Below are 16,217 nucleotides of genomic sequence, written 5' to 3' on the forward strand. Positions count from 1 at the left end.
AGTGCTGGTTGGTGGTGGCTTTGAGGAACAGCTTTGCAATTGTCTGTCTGTTGTGGGCCGTTCTTTCTCGCTCTCTAGCCTCGGGTTCTGGTTGAGGTGGTGGTTGGCTCTCCAGACCTGTTTCATGTGGTCTTGCACTATGTGAACCGCGGGGGCGTGGACGTGAGGGGGCGGGTCTCTGTGATCGAGGATGGCAGACACTTCCTGTGTGGGAATTGTAAGTCTTTGAGCACCTCTCTGTTTTAATGATCTGCATTTTCTCCACCTTTCTACCTTCCTCACTTCTTTGCTCTCTTAGCTGGCGACTTCCTGTCCTCCTTGATCCTCTCTTTGCAAACCCTCCTTCTTCTCCCCATATTCAAGACAATCACAGTGCAACCTGCATCTCAGATCTATCACATGATCACCCCCAGCTTGATCAGAAAGCCACAGATCAGGTCTTTAACTCAGGCCTTGTTATGTGCTGTACACCCTCCCCTCCTCTTTCCCTCTCTCTCCCCTTCTCCTTGTCTTCCTTGTCCTCCATCTCAGAATACGGTTAAAATGATGGTGCACGTACGTGAAGCAGACGTGTATCTCACGCGCTTCATCCTCAGATATGTAAACACACGGTCGGCTGTGTCGAACGGTAAAATCACAGCTTTTCAGAACAGCAGAAGAGGTATGTCTGACGGTTCAATGTCGTAGTTCTGAACTGTCATTGCTTTCTTTCTATTAATTGAGGTTCCGGAAAACAACTATTTGAACTTTTGACTATATTATTATTACTATTATTAATTATGCTGTTTTATCTATTTTATTCAAGTAACTAGGTTCACCCAAAAATGAATCTGTAATCATTTACTCATGATGTGACTTTCTTCTAGTTTTAACAGCATGTCCGAGCTGCTTTTTTCCATACTTTGAAACCTCAAAATATCACAAAAGGGCATTGTAATGTTACTATAAAAGTGGTCTATATGAAGGATCCTACCAGGTCATCAGTGATGCCATATGCCATTGGTTCTTGCACTTTTAAAAATTCATTTTCATTGAAACAACTTGCATATTTTTTTGTCTATTAAGCTTATGAAGCTATCTTAATATTTTCAGAGCCTTGTCTTATTTTCAAAGACTTGTAGAGCTTGAAGCATATTTTTTTTTGACAGGGACAATAAAGTATAACTAAATGCTGCTCAATTTTGATATTTCTCTCTATATATAGGATTCTAGTTAATAGCTAATTTGCATCAGGTGTCTTTAGTTAGGCTTTTACTGAGAACCTAAGAAATCTAAGAACCAACTAACATTCAATATAAATATATAAAATAATAAATACTCACTCAGCAAATAATCAGTTGTATAAACGCTAAGTAAACTATTAATTGTCACAAAATTGATTGTTTTTTAGCTGTATTTATTTATTTATTTAATTCTGTTTGTCTTATATTGGTAAATTATTTTAAAGCTTTACTCTATTAACTATGAATGAAAACCTGTTGTTCATCTTGGTATGCTACAATTATGACCTTCCTCTTATTTTTTCATCAATTGACATACGTTTAGGAGAACAATTATTTGCACATTTAAAAGTTAGTTTAAAAAAAAAAAAAAATATTATAAAAGTTTCAAAACTAAGTAGACTTTTGTTAAATAAATAAAAACTACTGGTTTAATACCTGATTGAGGAGTCTGACTCCAATTAAACACAAAATACGATAAATGTGGCAACATTATTGCAAGCATATATAACGTGGCTGCTTTGATAGGTGTATAAAGGCTAATCATACAGATTCAGATTTGTTCTAATAGTTTTACGGGGCGTTTACAAGACACAGTTAAAAAAAAGAAAAAAAGATTTGCTGTTCATTTACACACCAGTGTTTTGGGGGCCTGAAAAACATGTTTCAAAGTGCAAGTTTTTGAAAACAATAGCGTTATCGTCTCAGTGTAAACTACAAAAACATGAATTTGTGAACACAGTGATATCATGCTCATGCGTATAACGTGTTCAGTCTATAGACGCTTAGTGTTTCTTTACTAAGTGACATCGCCAACTACTGACCTGGCAGCAGAATACTGCGTTTTTAGTCTTTAACATTCTGTTAAACTTCTCCTTTTGTGTTTCACAGAAGAAAGAAAGTATCCATGAGTAAATGATGACAGCTTTTTAATTTTAAATGAAATACTTTTAGTACAACAACTAATACCTTGATATCAATAATGAATAAAAATATGTAACTTCATAACAAAAGAGACATGTCATGTTTTAGTAGTTCATCAAAAGCTGTGACTCCATACCCATAAATTAGATCTCCATCCTTCTCTTTGCAGGCTCTGAGCAGTCTAAACAGATCGTCTTTGCTCCCAGTTCAGAACCCACATTTGTGAACGTGCCTCAGAACAGTTTTGTGGAGCCATTCGTTTTGAATCCAGGAACCTGGACTGTGATCATTGAGGCGGAGAGCATTCTGCTGGTAGGACCACCTCTTAAACATTCCTTCTACATTATTATGAGCAAACGCTGGACACACAGTCTGTCTCTTTCTCGCTGCAGGACTACCTGGTGCTTTTGCCCAGTGCCTATTATGAGGCTCCTATCCTGCAACTTCAAGTGACTGAACCCTGTTCATACAGCAACACACAGAGCGCAAGTCAGAGGTCAGTAGTACAGCAACTTTTTGTGTATATATGTCTATATGTATAAGTGTATAGCTGTTAATGTGCAATGTGACTGAAGGAATTTCTCTTTTTGTGTGTTTAGCTGTCTGCAGTACATGTATCTGTCTCTGGATGAGTTCCCGTCCATCTCCAGTAATGATGCCAGCTGCAGGTTTGATAATCACCTGCCTAGACCCTGCCAAACTGAAAAGATCACACCTCGCCATCCCAGCATGGCCATCTGCAGTGGCAATGATGTAAGCACATAGGTTAAAAACAATAGCTATGTTTCCATCCAAAGTTGTGAAACTTATGCGCAAAATTGGAATTTCGCATAAAACATAAACATAAAAAAACTCTGTGTGTTCAGATGAATGTTCAGCTGCGTGGTCGTGTTCCTGTCCCTGGAGAGTATGTGTTGCTGGTCGAGTACGCCAGTGAAGATCAAGCTCCTCAAACTCTCACGGTGTCTGTCAACTCACCGGGTGAACCCACTCACCAAGAGCGAATCACACTGCTCCACTGCAAATACAGGTGTGACGTTGCAACGATTGCCTTTTCTGTTCAACCTGCTCTTTTGTGCTTCAGGTTTTCACTCTCAACTTGAATGGGTCATTTTCTGTAATTCAAGATGTGTTGGATGCAGTGGCTCCTTTAAAAAGTAGATATCGTAAAAATAGGTCTGATCCATGGTTGAATGAGGATGAGATACGGCACTGTAGACAAGCTTGCAGGCAGCCGGAAAGAAAATGGGAAAAGGATAAACTTCAAATCTTTTATAACATTTTTAAGGAAACTTTAAAAAATTGCCAGAGAGCTGTAAAATCGGCTAAATCTAGATATTTCACAGAACTTATCGAGAAAAATTTGAATAATCCGAAAACACTTTTTAATATTATTAATACTGTGGTAAACCCCTCCGCTAAGGTAAATTCTCCGTCTCCGACTTTATGTGAGAACTTTATTGATTATTTTATTTCTAAGATTGAGGCAATCAGAGTGGATTTCTCACCAATGACTTATAAACCCTCAAGTCCTGCTCGGCATATTGCAGTTTTAAATCAATTTGAATTGTCTACATTTCAGTGATTACAAGAGGTGGTAAGTAAATTAAAACCCACTGGCTCCGATGGAGTTATGGTCTCTCCATGGTTTTTTAAAGAAACTAATGAGGTGATTGGGCCTGGTATTTTGCAAATCATAAATAAAAGTTTAGATACTGGGATATTTCCAAACATGTTGAAACAGGCATTTGTGCAGCCTTTATTAAAGAAACCGAATTTGGACTCGACTGTCCTGGCTAACTTCAGACCGATATCCCATCTTTCATTTTTATCTAAAATTTTTGAAAAATAGTTTTTTATCAATTAAATAACTTTCTAGAAGAGCACAAGATCGATGAAGTCTACCAGTCTGGTTTCAAGACACACCACTCAACTGAGACAGCCCTTGTAAAAGTTTTTAATGATTTGTTAATGACTGTTGATGCTGGAAACGCTGCTGTGTAAGTTTTATTAGATTTAACCGCTGCTTTTGACACAATTGATCACTTAGTGTTGCTCTCACGGTTGGAGGAGTATGTGGGGGTTCAGGGGAAGGTCTTGGAGTGGTTCAAATCCTATCTGACTGGTAGAAGTGGGTAGTGAATATTGGTATATAAATAATATGTTCCTCTAGATCAGCACCGATCATCTGTGATGTGCCGCAAGGCTCCATTCTTGCTCCTATTTTATTTTCTCTCTTTATGATTCCTTTGGGAAATATTTTCAGGAAATATAATATTACTTTTCACTGCTACGCTGATGATGTACAAGTGTATCTGCCACTGTCACATAAAATGGTTTAGAACCTCTTATGGCCTGTCTTTCAGATCTCAAAACCTGGTTGACTAACCAGGTTGGCTAATTTTTTACAGCTAAATGAAAACAAGACTGAGATTATAGTTTGGGGTTCTAGTGGAGCCAGGGGTACAACACAGCTAGAGTTTGGCTCTTTGTCACCTCACGTTAAAACATGTATTCGAAATCTAGGTGTAAATATTAACAGCTCTTTAAAACTGGACAAACAGATAAACTATGTTATAAAGTCAAGTTTCACTTACGCAATCTAGCAAAGATGAAATCATGCTTGACGTTTAAAGGCCTTCAAACTGCGATCCACGCTTTGAAAACATCCGAACTTGACTATTGTAATGCGTTATATACGGGAATTAGTCAGTCATCTATTTCTCGTTTACAAAAAGTTCAAAATTCAGCTGCTAGACTTTTAATGGGGTTAAAAAACGTGAACACATTACTCCGACCCGGAATGCTGGCTTTCGGTTTATTATAGGATTGATTTTAAACTTCTGTTATTGGTGTACAAATCCTGTACACCAATATTAGGATCATTTTGAAGCAGGGATTCTAAACATATTAGAATCCCTGCTACTGTGCAGGATTTTAAAGGACAACTCAAAACATATATAGCTTGTTTTCAATAGCTTTTAATCAGTGACAATTTTATTATATGTGTTGCCTATGTGATGTTCTTTTCTCTTTTTGTGTTCTGTGTTACACTTTGGTCAACTTGTGTTGTTTTAATTGTGCTATATAAATAAAGTTGCTATTGCTATTGCTATTTTATGGTAGTATTTTAGGTTTTTACCCTGAGGTCCATATTTTTCACACTCTCTCTGCCATTGAATTAAACGTGCTGTTTTTGATATCATACCTTTTAAGACTTCTATATGACCTCTATTATGATTGACTAGCCACTTTGCATGTGAAATGAGCCAAATTAATTGTTTTAATCTAACATCACAGCCACAACAATTTTAATGAGCTATTTTTATATATTGCTTAATAGGTATTTTTTTCATATTTTTTTCTACATTTGCTGATTGATTTCTCTGTGTCTCTTATTATGTGTGTGTGTGTAGTTTCCTGTGCCGTGCAGTGTCTGTAGATGACAGGAAGCGCGTGGCGGTCTTCACTCTGTCCGCAGAGGCTGATATCCAGCTTATCGCCCCCGATAGAAGAAGCAGTTTCTTCTTTGTAAGAGAGCTCGTCTGCTTGAATTCGACCATAAAGGCTATTTGTGTCCACTGTAATCATGGCATTTACAAGTGTGTGTTGGTCTTCCCCTCCAGCATAAAGTGTTCCTCGTCCCGCGTGCTCAGTTCACCATGGAGTACCTGAAGCCTAGAGTTCACTGTATCAGCACGCATGGTCACTTCTCTCCAGACAGGTGACTAACACATGCATCTGTTGAATCGTGAACAGCTTCAAACAAACATTTATGATTGTTGCATCATGTGGTATTACACGTTATCGTTTTTATTTTATCATACATTTTTTGTTGCAGAACTTTTCTAACTCTTACAACCCTCTGTTTTGTAGATAGCTTCATTTGGGTATTATTTTTTATTTAGGTGTTCAACTCTAAAGCACTTGTTTTAAAAAAAAATTATTATTCATTTTTATTATTTTTTAAATTTTCTGCACTCAAACACTTGTTTTGTAGATTTATTTTAATCATTATTTTATATTTATAAAAATACAATATTATTTATATTATTTTATTTTACTTTTATTTTGGTGTGCAACACTTTCTACACCAAAGCACTTGGGTGTACAACTTTCTAACTTTTTCTACAGTCAAATTAGTGGTACAACGAATCAACAAACTCACGGTTTGATCTTATTACAAGGATATTATATTATAAGACAAGTAAATAGTCAGTCATAAAACAAGAACGACACAAATTACAAACAGAGAAGAATAAAATATAACAAAGTTACAAATAAAATAACAAAACAAAAAAAAACAAAAATGTAATAATTAAATGTAAATGACACTGTATAGTATTCACTATATGAATTAAATATAGATTAATTTGTTGTTTGATTAACATTAATGTCATAAACAGCAGCAGGAATATTAGGCTGCTGTCACTTTAAGACCTAATGCACGTATTCAATATAATGATGCACATTTGATTTTTTTCTCAACTGTTTTGGTTCAATTTAGACATAATCGACTGTTTATGAGAATACTTATATATTTAGAGATAATGTTGTGTGTTTGTGTCTGTTCAAGGGCAAGGAGATGCAAAAGAGAGCTCGATTCTGTCTGAGACGCGGATATCTGTGTGTCTGGTTGTGCGCACAGATAACAGTGTGCAAACACCGAATTGAGTTCTCTTTTGCGTCTCCTTGCACTTTAATTGTTTAAAATCGCTTTACTGTTTAAATTGCCAAAATTTAGAAACACATGTAAATGATAAACTTTCAATCTATGATGCTTAATCTTGCAATTAATCTCCGATCATATACGTTCCGAACCGTAGGGCCTTTTCCGTACGCATCACAGATCAACTACAATCCGTTACACCCCTAACTCAAACACTTGTTTTGTAGATTATTTTCGTTTGGGATTATTTTATTTTTGATTTTAAAACATATTCTTTCACTGCCTTATAACTGTAATGTAGCATGTTCATATGTCATAAAACTGGTATATGTCATATGTCTAAAACTGGCAGTATTTACTGAAAGGTCAGTGATAAGTACTAATGCTCTTATGAAATTTACACGATCATCATGTTTTATATTCTTTTTTGTCCAGCGGCTCCTGCATCCCATCTCGTTTCCAGAATCCTCCTCAGTCTCTGGTCCTAAAAGATGGTCAGGCTTCTTCTGCGCCGGAGCAAATTCTGGCTTCAGCCCCCGATCCCTCCCTTTATGCAGACAGACCCATGACGTCTAGGCCACCAACCGCAGCTGATAGCAGTGTACACTTGCTTCTGGAACCTAATCAGGTACATAAAGCCCATTAAACTCTCATTGCTGTGCATCCTGTGCCTCCTGTCTTCAAGGTTGTCTCTTTCTGATGCCTGAATGTTGATAAAAAGTCTTCTAATTTTCATTTGTCTGCATGATTTCCCAGAATGCTGTGGTGTATTCAACACGTGTACATGCACTGGGCCGTTACGTGTTCATCCTGCATTACCATCAGCCCCTGCATCCAACTTACAATGTCCAGGTCTACATCAACGGAGGACGCATATGGCAGGGTGAGCATTAAAGAGATGCACACTATTGAGTTTCTGTTTTAGCACTAAAAATATTTCTTTTTATTAATGGTCACTCTTTGTTTTCCAGGCCTAGTCAACGCATCATTTTGTCCGCATGGTTATGGTTGTCGTAGTGTTGTTATGTCAGAGAACCAGATTATCCTGGATGTGACGGACCAAGAGGTCATCCTGACCCTGCGTGTTCCAGACAGGAAGACATTGTGGCTGGTGAGTGTCTTTATTAAATTTTATTAAAGGTTATTTGACTTCTTTGTTCAAGAATGGCAATAACAATGACACTTCTACACTCTCTTGTGTTTGTGTATTAGGATTATGTGCTAGTGGTGCCGGAAAGCACTTACAGCTCCAGCTTTTTGTCCGAGGAGCCTCTGGACAAATCCTACGACTTCATCAGCAACTGTGGACAAAACAGCTTTTATATCAAGTATGTCACTTCTAAATTTGGAAATATGTATGGATGCTCATATTTTCATGCAATGGCCTAAAATAGGCAAAAATGAATGACAGATATTTCAATTGTATGCTGTTTTAGCTATGAAATGCAAATATTGAAATGCATATTTTTTTGGATGAAAAATATATACATTAAATATAAACATTAAAAAAGATGAATTGTTCATTAAAGTGTTGATTAAAACTGAAACTACTAAGAATTTTATTTGGTGATTGAAATAAAGCCGAAATAAAAAAAAAGATGAAAAACTTAAGCATAAAAAAACGTAAATGAAAATTAGAATGTTTACTTGGCAACTAACTAAAATAAATATGTTTAAGTACTAAAATGACTTAAACTGAAATAAAAATAAACTAAAGCTAGAGAGGAATATAAAAAAAAATGACAAAAGCACATAACAAAATGACTAAAACTTACACTTAAAAGTAAAATAAATAATAGTATTCTGAAAACATTATAATGTACAGTATGAAAAATATATATTTATTTTGGATTTGTTAAATATTATATTTAACAGTATTGTTAAAATATAAGTGTTTTTAGAGTTTTTAAATTTAGACAATTTAATAATTTAAAAGGAAAAACAGAAAATGACACAATAAAATATGCAAAAATGACTGGTGCCAATACCTTAAAAAAACAATAATACCTACCAACATTATGGTGTGGATATTTATCGTTATCTGAGTTATCTGAAGATTATTAGAGTGCCCTCCATCCTAACATTCCCTCTCTCTTCTCAGCCCTTCCACAGCCTCTACGTTCTGCCGTAGCTCTGCCGTGTCTCTGTCTGCGTTCTTTAATAACGGTGCTGTGCCCTGCGGCTGTCACGAGGTGGGCGCGGAGAGCGACACCTGCGAGACCTTTGGTGGACAGTGCAAGTGCAAACTCAACGTGATTGGCCGAGACTGTTCCCAGTGTGCCACGGGATACTACGGCTTCCCCAACTGCAGACGTGAGTAACACCAGCCACATGGTGGGACGATGCATTGATTGATGAATCGATGGATGATGTTTTTTCCTCTTCTCTCTAGCATGTAACTGTGGTACACGTCTGTGCGAGCCTGTCACAGGTGAGTGCATCTGTCCTCCACGGACCATTCTGCCGGAATGTGTCGCCTGTGAACCCCAGACGTTTGGCTGCCATCCTCTGGTGGGGTGTGAGATGTGCAACTGCTCCAGGCCTGGAGTGACTTCACTGGACATCAGCTGTGACACTCACAATGGCCAGTGCAGGTACAGCACAACAGGGCTCCTCACGAGGATGCCTTTTTTTAAGGATCTGAACATTTTGTGATGTGATTTGAAATTTGCCTCAGTCTGCCTAAGGAATGTCTGTTTTTAGTTGTTGTTTTTTTCGAACATGTTTAAATGTAATTGAAGTTTGCATGGAAAATCAGAATTTTTGCGTCTACGTACTTGCTTTCTTATAAATTCTATGAAAAAAATGAGTTCTTGATTTGTTTAATATATTCATTTATAGGCAATCTCTTCATTTATAGGGAGCATGGCTAACCGTTTCATCTCTATGAACTACTCAATGAGTAAAATGAAAATTTGTGAAACTGTGCTTCATTTTATATATATACATGTATAATGTACAATGGGGGGAAAAATGGTCCAAATGGAAAATAGGACCATTGTAAATTGTTATTTTGTTCTTTTGATTTCGGGGTGAAATATGCCATGGACAGGTTCATAATATTTGTGAGACTAAACATGTCTGGTGTTTGAAGTCGAGTCATTTGTATTGGAATGAGTCAATGGATTGTTTACAACTGAGCTTTTTACGCCTGAGCCAAACTTTTTTTCTGTGAAGCACTGCCTGAAGGACTGATATTATTAACCACTGTGTCTGGTTATAACAATACTGTCTATATAAGGATTAAGTGCAGGAATTCCAGAGGTATTTATTTTTAGGAGTTTTTATCAGTCTATTGGCCGCACCGTCTCCTCATTAGGCAGTGTTTAAAATCCACAGGGAGTCGGGATTTAAGCTCCAGTGACTATGAGTTGCAGAATTTCACCAGTCATCCTTGCACTTTGAGAGAATGTCATAAATTATAAATCTTCATGTGTCGTTGAGGTCATGTTCATTAACTATAACTGGATAAATTGAAAATAACTTTGGCTGTTTGCTTAGGTATAGTTGCAAAGAAAGTGTTAAGGCTATGACACACCAAGCCCAGGTCAACGAGCTGACTGTGTTGGTGCCTCACGTTTAACACACCCCAAAGACTACAGGCGACTGTTGACTAGCATGTGTGTCCTGTGTGTAAGGAAATAACTGCCTATATCAGCAGGTATCAATAGTCTGTATCTGCCATTCAAAAACGTTTACAATCCGTAAACGAAGCAGCGTTTGCTTGCTATTTTGAATATCAATCATGCTAATGACTTTCTTCATTCCTGGCAGCACATGTTGTTATGAAAATATTCAAAGCACATTACTCTCTCCACAGGTGCAAGAACAACATTGTTGGCCGTCAGTGTGACAGATGTAGCCCAGGTTTCTATGGATACCCCAACTGCAGACAATGTGACTGCAACGAGGCAGGAACTGAGATAGAAGTGTGTGACTCCTTCACTGGACGCTGTTTATGCAAGGTTGCTCTTCCTCTCCTTCTGCACCTACAGTATATCATTTGTGAATTAATTTATCCCTATTCACTCTAAACATTAAGTGAGCTCCCTCATCATCTCTGTTAAATCAATGATGTGTCGTCCCTCTCAGGAAAATGTGGAAGGCTCTCGCTGTGACCAGTGCAAACCGGGAACGTTTCATTTGGACCCCACTAACGCTAAAGGCTGCACTAAGTGCTTCTGCTTTGGAGCCACTGACCGTTGCCGCAGCTCTGACAAACGGAGGAGTGAGGTACTGTCCTAAAGATAAAGAGCTGTTGTTTAACAAATAATGAATTCAGTCACCTTTATACATGAACATATACACTACCGTTCGCTACCGTTGAATCTCCTGCCACAGTACAATGTCATTGTAATCATATTTTACCCTCTGTCTGTTGAGTGGTCGTACCTGGCTACACGCAAAAATAGACATACGGCGCAACCAGTGTGGTCTGATTTACTAATGCTATCACTCTTTTCAGTGAAGCTTTGTGTAATGGAGGTTTGTAAAAATTAAATCAATGTAATTACTAACTGGTGTAAAATTTTACATATATTCTTGCTTTGATCTACAGATCATGGACATGGCTGGCTGGGTACTATTGAGGAGTGACAGACAGGAAGTGCCTGTGTCCGCGTATCTCGATCAAGATCTGGTGGAGGCGGATCTGAGTGATGTGCCTGACGTCTCTCAGGACCTGCACTGGCACGCTCCTCGCACTTACCTCGGTGATAAAGTGAGTCCACAACAATTCTTGATATTCAGAGTAGTGAAGAGAAGGACAAATTCGGTCATGCATTTCTGTGCTCTGATCTTCTATACCTAGACTTTAAAGGTGCTCTCATCCCTATATTGTGACGTCATGGCAGCTGCTGTGACATATGTTTAAACCAAGCTTATGGGTTAGCCAGCGGTCAGACAGTAAGGGGCCAGACAGACAGCTGAATCTCCATCAGATAGCTCACATTAAAGCTACAGGAAACATAAGGGTCAGATAAACAATAAATCTGATAACTCACGCACACCTTGTTTGGTCTGGTGCTAAATGTTGATGCCAAGATTAAATGCAGGCTTAGTGTAGTCTTTTGTTGTAATGCAACAGAATCAAGCCAGTGACTAAACGATCAACTTGACATTGTTTCTCTTAGTAACATGAAATAATCTGTTGTTTAAATTGTGATTAAATTATATACAGAAAGCGTACAAAGAACGCTCCCTTTATAATCGCTCGAGCTGTCAATCAATCAAGCTGTTCTGGACTTTTACCAAAACTCCCACTATATTCAATGATGAATATCTACACTGTACAACGAATCTCTTATTTACATCGCGTTTGCACTGTTAGCACATATGCAAAAATGTTAGCCAATCACAGCTGTGGGCGTTTACACTGAAGTCTCACAGTAGACACGCCCCTTAAAACAGAGCGTTCAAACCAGAAGGCTAAAATCAGGCTAGAACATGGCCTTGTATTTAAAAATTAAAATTGTTGATGTAAAAATCATACTAACATCATGAGGGCACCACAGGAAACACTATAAAAAAAATGCAGTTCATGACCCCTTTAAATGATGAATATTGTGATGTTTTCGTTCATGGAAGAAAACTCGAGGCTACAATCAAGGCGTTTTAGGGAGTGCTTACTGATATAGAGAAATAAGTCTCTTTGGAGAGACTTTGTGCTTGTAAATTTGCAGACCTTTTTTATGCTCAAAAAGCAACATTACACACAAAGCAAGTTGAAAATGTAAGAAAGCATAATAGGTCCTCTTTAACCCTTTCGTACGTCAACAACACCGGTGTGATCAGTCTTGGCTGGTCCCTGGAGCGTACGATCACACCGATGTGATTAAAAGGGTCAGTGCATCACGTGATCAACTGCTAAATTCAAACGTGCTTTCGCACGTTGACTGGCGCTGAACCAGAGACGGACGCACTCAGTGCTGTCATATATCACAACTATTGAATATTTTCAACCAAATAATGTTTATTTTAGGTTTCAGACACTTAAATACACAAGTACTAGCAAAACAATGATTTTGAGTTTGTAAAATACACACAATGTCAATGGAAGCGGCAATAATAATCCTTTCCATTATAATAAGACGACACTTTTATTCATATCAGATACACATTGTGTAAGTAGCTTTTCATTTTACCCTATTTTTTTCCCAGTTCACCGGCCAACTACTTTCATGTATTTTGTGAGAAGTGGAAGAATTGACGTGTTGTAAATCCAACTGTTCCGATTCTCTGAACTGTGAAACAAACTAACATGGCGCCGCCCATCGCTCATACAGCTCAACTAACGCGATCGTTATAAAGGTTTAAACCAGAGTTTCCGCTAGAAAAAAATGGTGCCGGTCAAAGTGACCGGCAGAGGTTTCGTTTTACGGACATTTTGATGATATGCCGCTCAGATATCGCCTCTTAATTAGGTAAGTTGAGGAAAACTGGAGGCAATCTATGTAACTTAAAAAATTACATAATCAGACCGTATAGAATGCAACATGTTGTTATTATTAGCTTAACTTTCAAATAGACGATTGGCATCAATCAACGCCAATTGTTTTTTTCTATGGTTTCACACACATTCACTTTTTGAAATATTGAGGTAAGTTACGGATGTACCTAATACAAATAAATAAAACATCTCCAGTTAACTAGCAGATCATTCCTTTAGTTCGCTATTAAATAAGAGTTCAAGCGTTAAAATCTGTTGTTTTTGAAATCAAGCTGAGCGCTCGTGTCCGCTGCTATTAGTTGCATGGACGACGCGTTGCGCGGGTTGCGCAATCTTCACTCAGTCTGGCATTTCAATCTATCGCCGTTGCGAAGACTCTCTATTCATTCCGGTGAAATCACAAAATAAAATGCACACAAACGTGTCCCTGCTTGATATAGACTGTAATCACTGGTGAACATAGGCCTATCCTATTCAGTTTTGATGAGAGAGGAAAAAAAAGAAAAAAAAACTGTACGAGTGCGCGGATTAGAACCACTGGCTATAATGAGATGTTCCTGATTCACCATCGTCTGGCCTCTGGAAAAAAGCTTTTAAGGCTAGTCTGCCTGGGCCTAGCCATATTTTAAACGTCTCACTCAATCGTTCGTTGTTTTGGCCTATATTACAGCCGTTTTAGGCGTGCGCTTTATTTGAAATGCAGCATGCGATGTTGTTTCATAACTTTCAAACGGTAGAGCCTGTTCCTTTATATTTATAACATAGCCAAAGATCTGTGTATTTTTGCTTTATACATTTTAGGCTTATTCTCAAATTCAGATTGTGTTAGGGGGGCGGGATTATTAGGCAATTTTAATCGGACAATTTGACCGGAGAGATTTAATTTTGTCGGACATTTCATTTTTTTACTGGCCAATGTCCGGTAATTACCGGACAACGGAAACCCTGGTTTAAACAACAAAACATATCCACTTGGACATTTTTGACAATCGGAATATCAGTGTTTCATGCTACAGCTAATACCTTTGTGTATATTTTTAATAAAAAAGGAAAAATTACATAAAAGCAGATCATCATTCATTCAGCGCTGTGTTGTGGTTGCGCTGTGTCACGTGACAAGCAATGACGCGTCACCATGGAAACATTAAAGCAGGGGTCGGCAACCTAAGGCATGCGTGCCAACACTGGCACGCGGAGGGTTAATCGCTGGCACGCAAGCAAGCGCGAGAGGGGTGTATGTATTTCATTCAGATAAAGTAGCCTACCTCCCATCTATAGACAGATCTACATATTGATGTAATAATTCCTTGTAGTAACAGCTTGTTTTATTAAGTTAGGAGTTATTAATACTATTAAAGTATGAGTTTTAAACTGCACAAGTCAACCATTGGTCAGAGTCGTCACGCTGACCACTGCGCATCAGCGCAAACAAGTTATCCAACTGACAGCTTACAGCTCGTTCCTCTGTAAATAGTTAATGCTGTAAATTTCAACCAAGTGTATTATTCTTAGTCCTTAGTATTAGTCCTTATTAAACATGCAATACATAGGTTATTAAAATGACTGTGATGCATGTGGAAACTCCGTTCATGCGTACTGATCAATTCATGTTTTTTCTGATTGGAAAGCTATCCAATCGTGAGACAAATATGCCCTCTGACAGAGAGAACACTTTTACATATTCCAGATGAAAATTAACAAAATGCATATGCCTGTTGAAGTCACAAATGTAAATTTTACTCCTCCCAAATTTGTAAAAAAAAACAAAACAAAAAAACACATGCAAGCGTTATAACCCAGTTTATGGATATGACAGCGCTGCTGCAACACGCATCTCTTCAGCAAGCCGACGTGCAAACTGGCTCAAATTAAACTGAAAGTTCAGCTTACATTCTGAAGCTCAAAACACAATTGACTTCATTAAAAGTAGTGAGATGCAGTTATTATGCCAAGTGGAAGTGTAACACTTTTAACAAAACTGAAAGAAGTCAGTAAAAACACATGAATGTCCAGGTCCAATCTGTTCTTCAAAGTCTAGTGTAGGTTATATATGGGTTGTGGCACACTGATGAACTCGGAAACTTAAAAATGGCACTTTATGACAAATAGGTTGCCGACCCCTTTATTAAAGTGACAAGTTCTAAATAACGGTCGCCTTAAAAAACTCACGCTGGGGGGTCAGTTAGAATATTTTAAACTTACGTGTGAAAGGGTTAACCTGATTTTGTGTTCTCTTGGCCATGTGTATGTGTAGGTGTCGTCCTACGGAGGCTATCTGCGCTACCGCTTGCACACCCAGACGATGCGAGGTGATGCTTTTCTGATTGTCGAGACCACACGGCCAGACATTATACTCAAGGTACCAGAGCATAAACCCTCTGTCAAGTTTATTTAGAATCTTTACATAAAGTGGAAGTTGATCTTAACTGAGAATCTTTGTGTGTGTGCGTATGTCTGTGTGTGTGCAGGGCAATCAGATGACTCTGGTGTACATGGAAAGAGAGTATTCCTCTCCTGAAGACCCTCATGAGGGAATCGTCCACCTGGTGGAGGTGAGGAAATTAGTAACAAATGCTACAAAAAAGAATTTGGTCTTCAGATATGAACAACTGATTTGTTGGTATGTGTGTGTACAAAATAATTCCACAAATGCTCAGTTGTTGTAACTCAGGTTTCCTTTTCTCATGTAAAGGAGAGTTTCAGGCACGCTCAGACTGGGAACTCTGTGTCCCGTGAGGAGTTGATGATGGTGTTGGTGGCGCTGGAGTCCCTGCAGATCAGAGCGCTGCACTCTCAGTCGGCCCAGTCCGTGTCGCTGCGCGCTGCTGTGCTGGAGGCGGCAGAGAACCTGCCCTCTGGTCAACATGCCAACAACGTTGAAATTTGTCTGTGCCCAGGACACTATCTAGGAGACTCCTGTCAGGTAGTGTGCTTTAACAAAAACAAGGATTTTATA

General features: G+C 38.2%; 1 protein-coding gene across 3 annotated transcripts in view; it reads left to right on the top strand.

Moving 5' to 3' along the window:
- lama5 (laminin, alpha 5) overlaps positions 1-16,217 on the top strand; it is an 89,361-nt gene that overhangs the window by 51,516 nt on the left and 21,628 nt on the right. For 2 of the 3 annotated variants that reach the window (XM_077214191.1, XM_077214192.1), the window contains exons 23-41: positions 79-217; positions 2,314-2,456; positions 2,537-2,640; positions 2,744-2,897; positions 3,011-3,174; positions 5,561-5,675; positions 5,771-5,868; positions 7,249-7,441; positions 7,570-7,696; positions 7,785-7,924; positions 8,026-8,141; positions 8,915-9,126; positions 9,206-9,407; positions 10,634-10,778; positions 10,906-11,046; positions 11,372-11,533; positions 15,516-15,620; positions 15,730-15,813; positions 15,954-16,184. In XM_077214191.1, coding sequence (XP_077070306.1) covers positions 79-217; positions 2,314-2,456; positions 2,537-2,640; positions 2,744-2,897; positions 3,011-3,174; positions 5,561-5,675; positions 5,771-5,868; positions 7,249-7,441; positions 7,570-7,696; positions 7,785-7,924; positions 8,026-8,141; positions 8,915-9,126; positions 9,206-9,407; positions 10,634-10,778; positions 10,906-11,046; positions 11,372-11,533; positions 15,516-15,620; positions 15,730-15,813; positions 15,954-16,184 — 2,775 coding nt within the window. Of the gene's footprint in view, positions 1-78; positions 218-531; positions 662-2,313; positions 2,457-2,536; positions 2,641-2,743; positions 2,898-3,010; positions 3,175-5,560; positions 5,676-5,770; positions 5,869-7,248; positions 7,442-7,569; positions 7,697-7,784; positions 7,925-8,025; positions 8,142-8,914; positions 9,127-9,205; positions 9,408-10,633; positions 10,779-10,905; positions 11,047-11,371; positions 11,534-15,515; positions 15,621-15,729; positions 15,814-15,953; positions 16,185-16,217 lie in introns of all 3 variants that reach the window. The other variant, XM_077214193.1, reaches the window with a different exon arrangement.

Source organism: Siphateles boraxobius, unplaced genomic scaffold, assembly GCF_051911475.1.
Source record: "Siphateles boraxobius isolate OS27281-9 unplaced genomic scaffold, OSU_SipBor_1 68, whole genome shotgun sequence".
NCBI classification, from domain to species: Eukaryota; Metazoa; Chordata; class Actinopteri; order Cypriniformes; family Leuciscidae; genus Siphateles; species Siphateles boraxobius.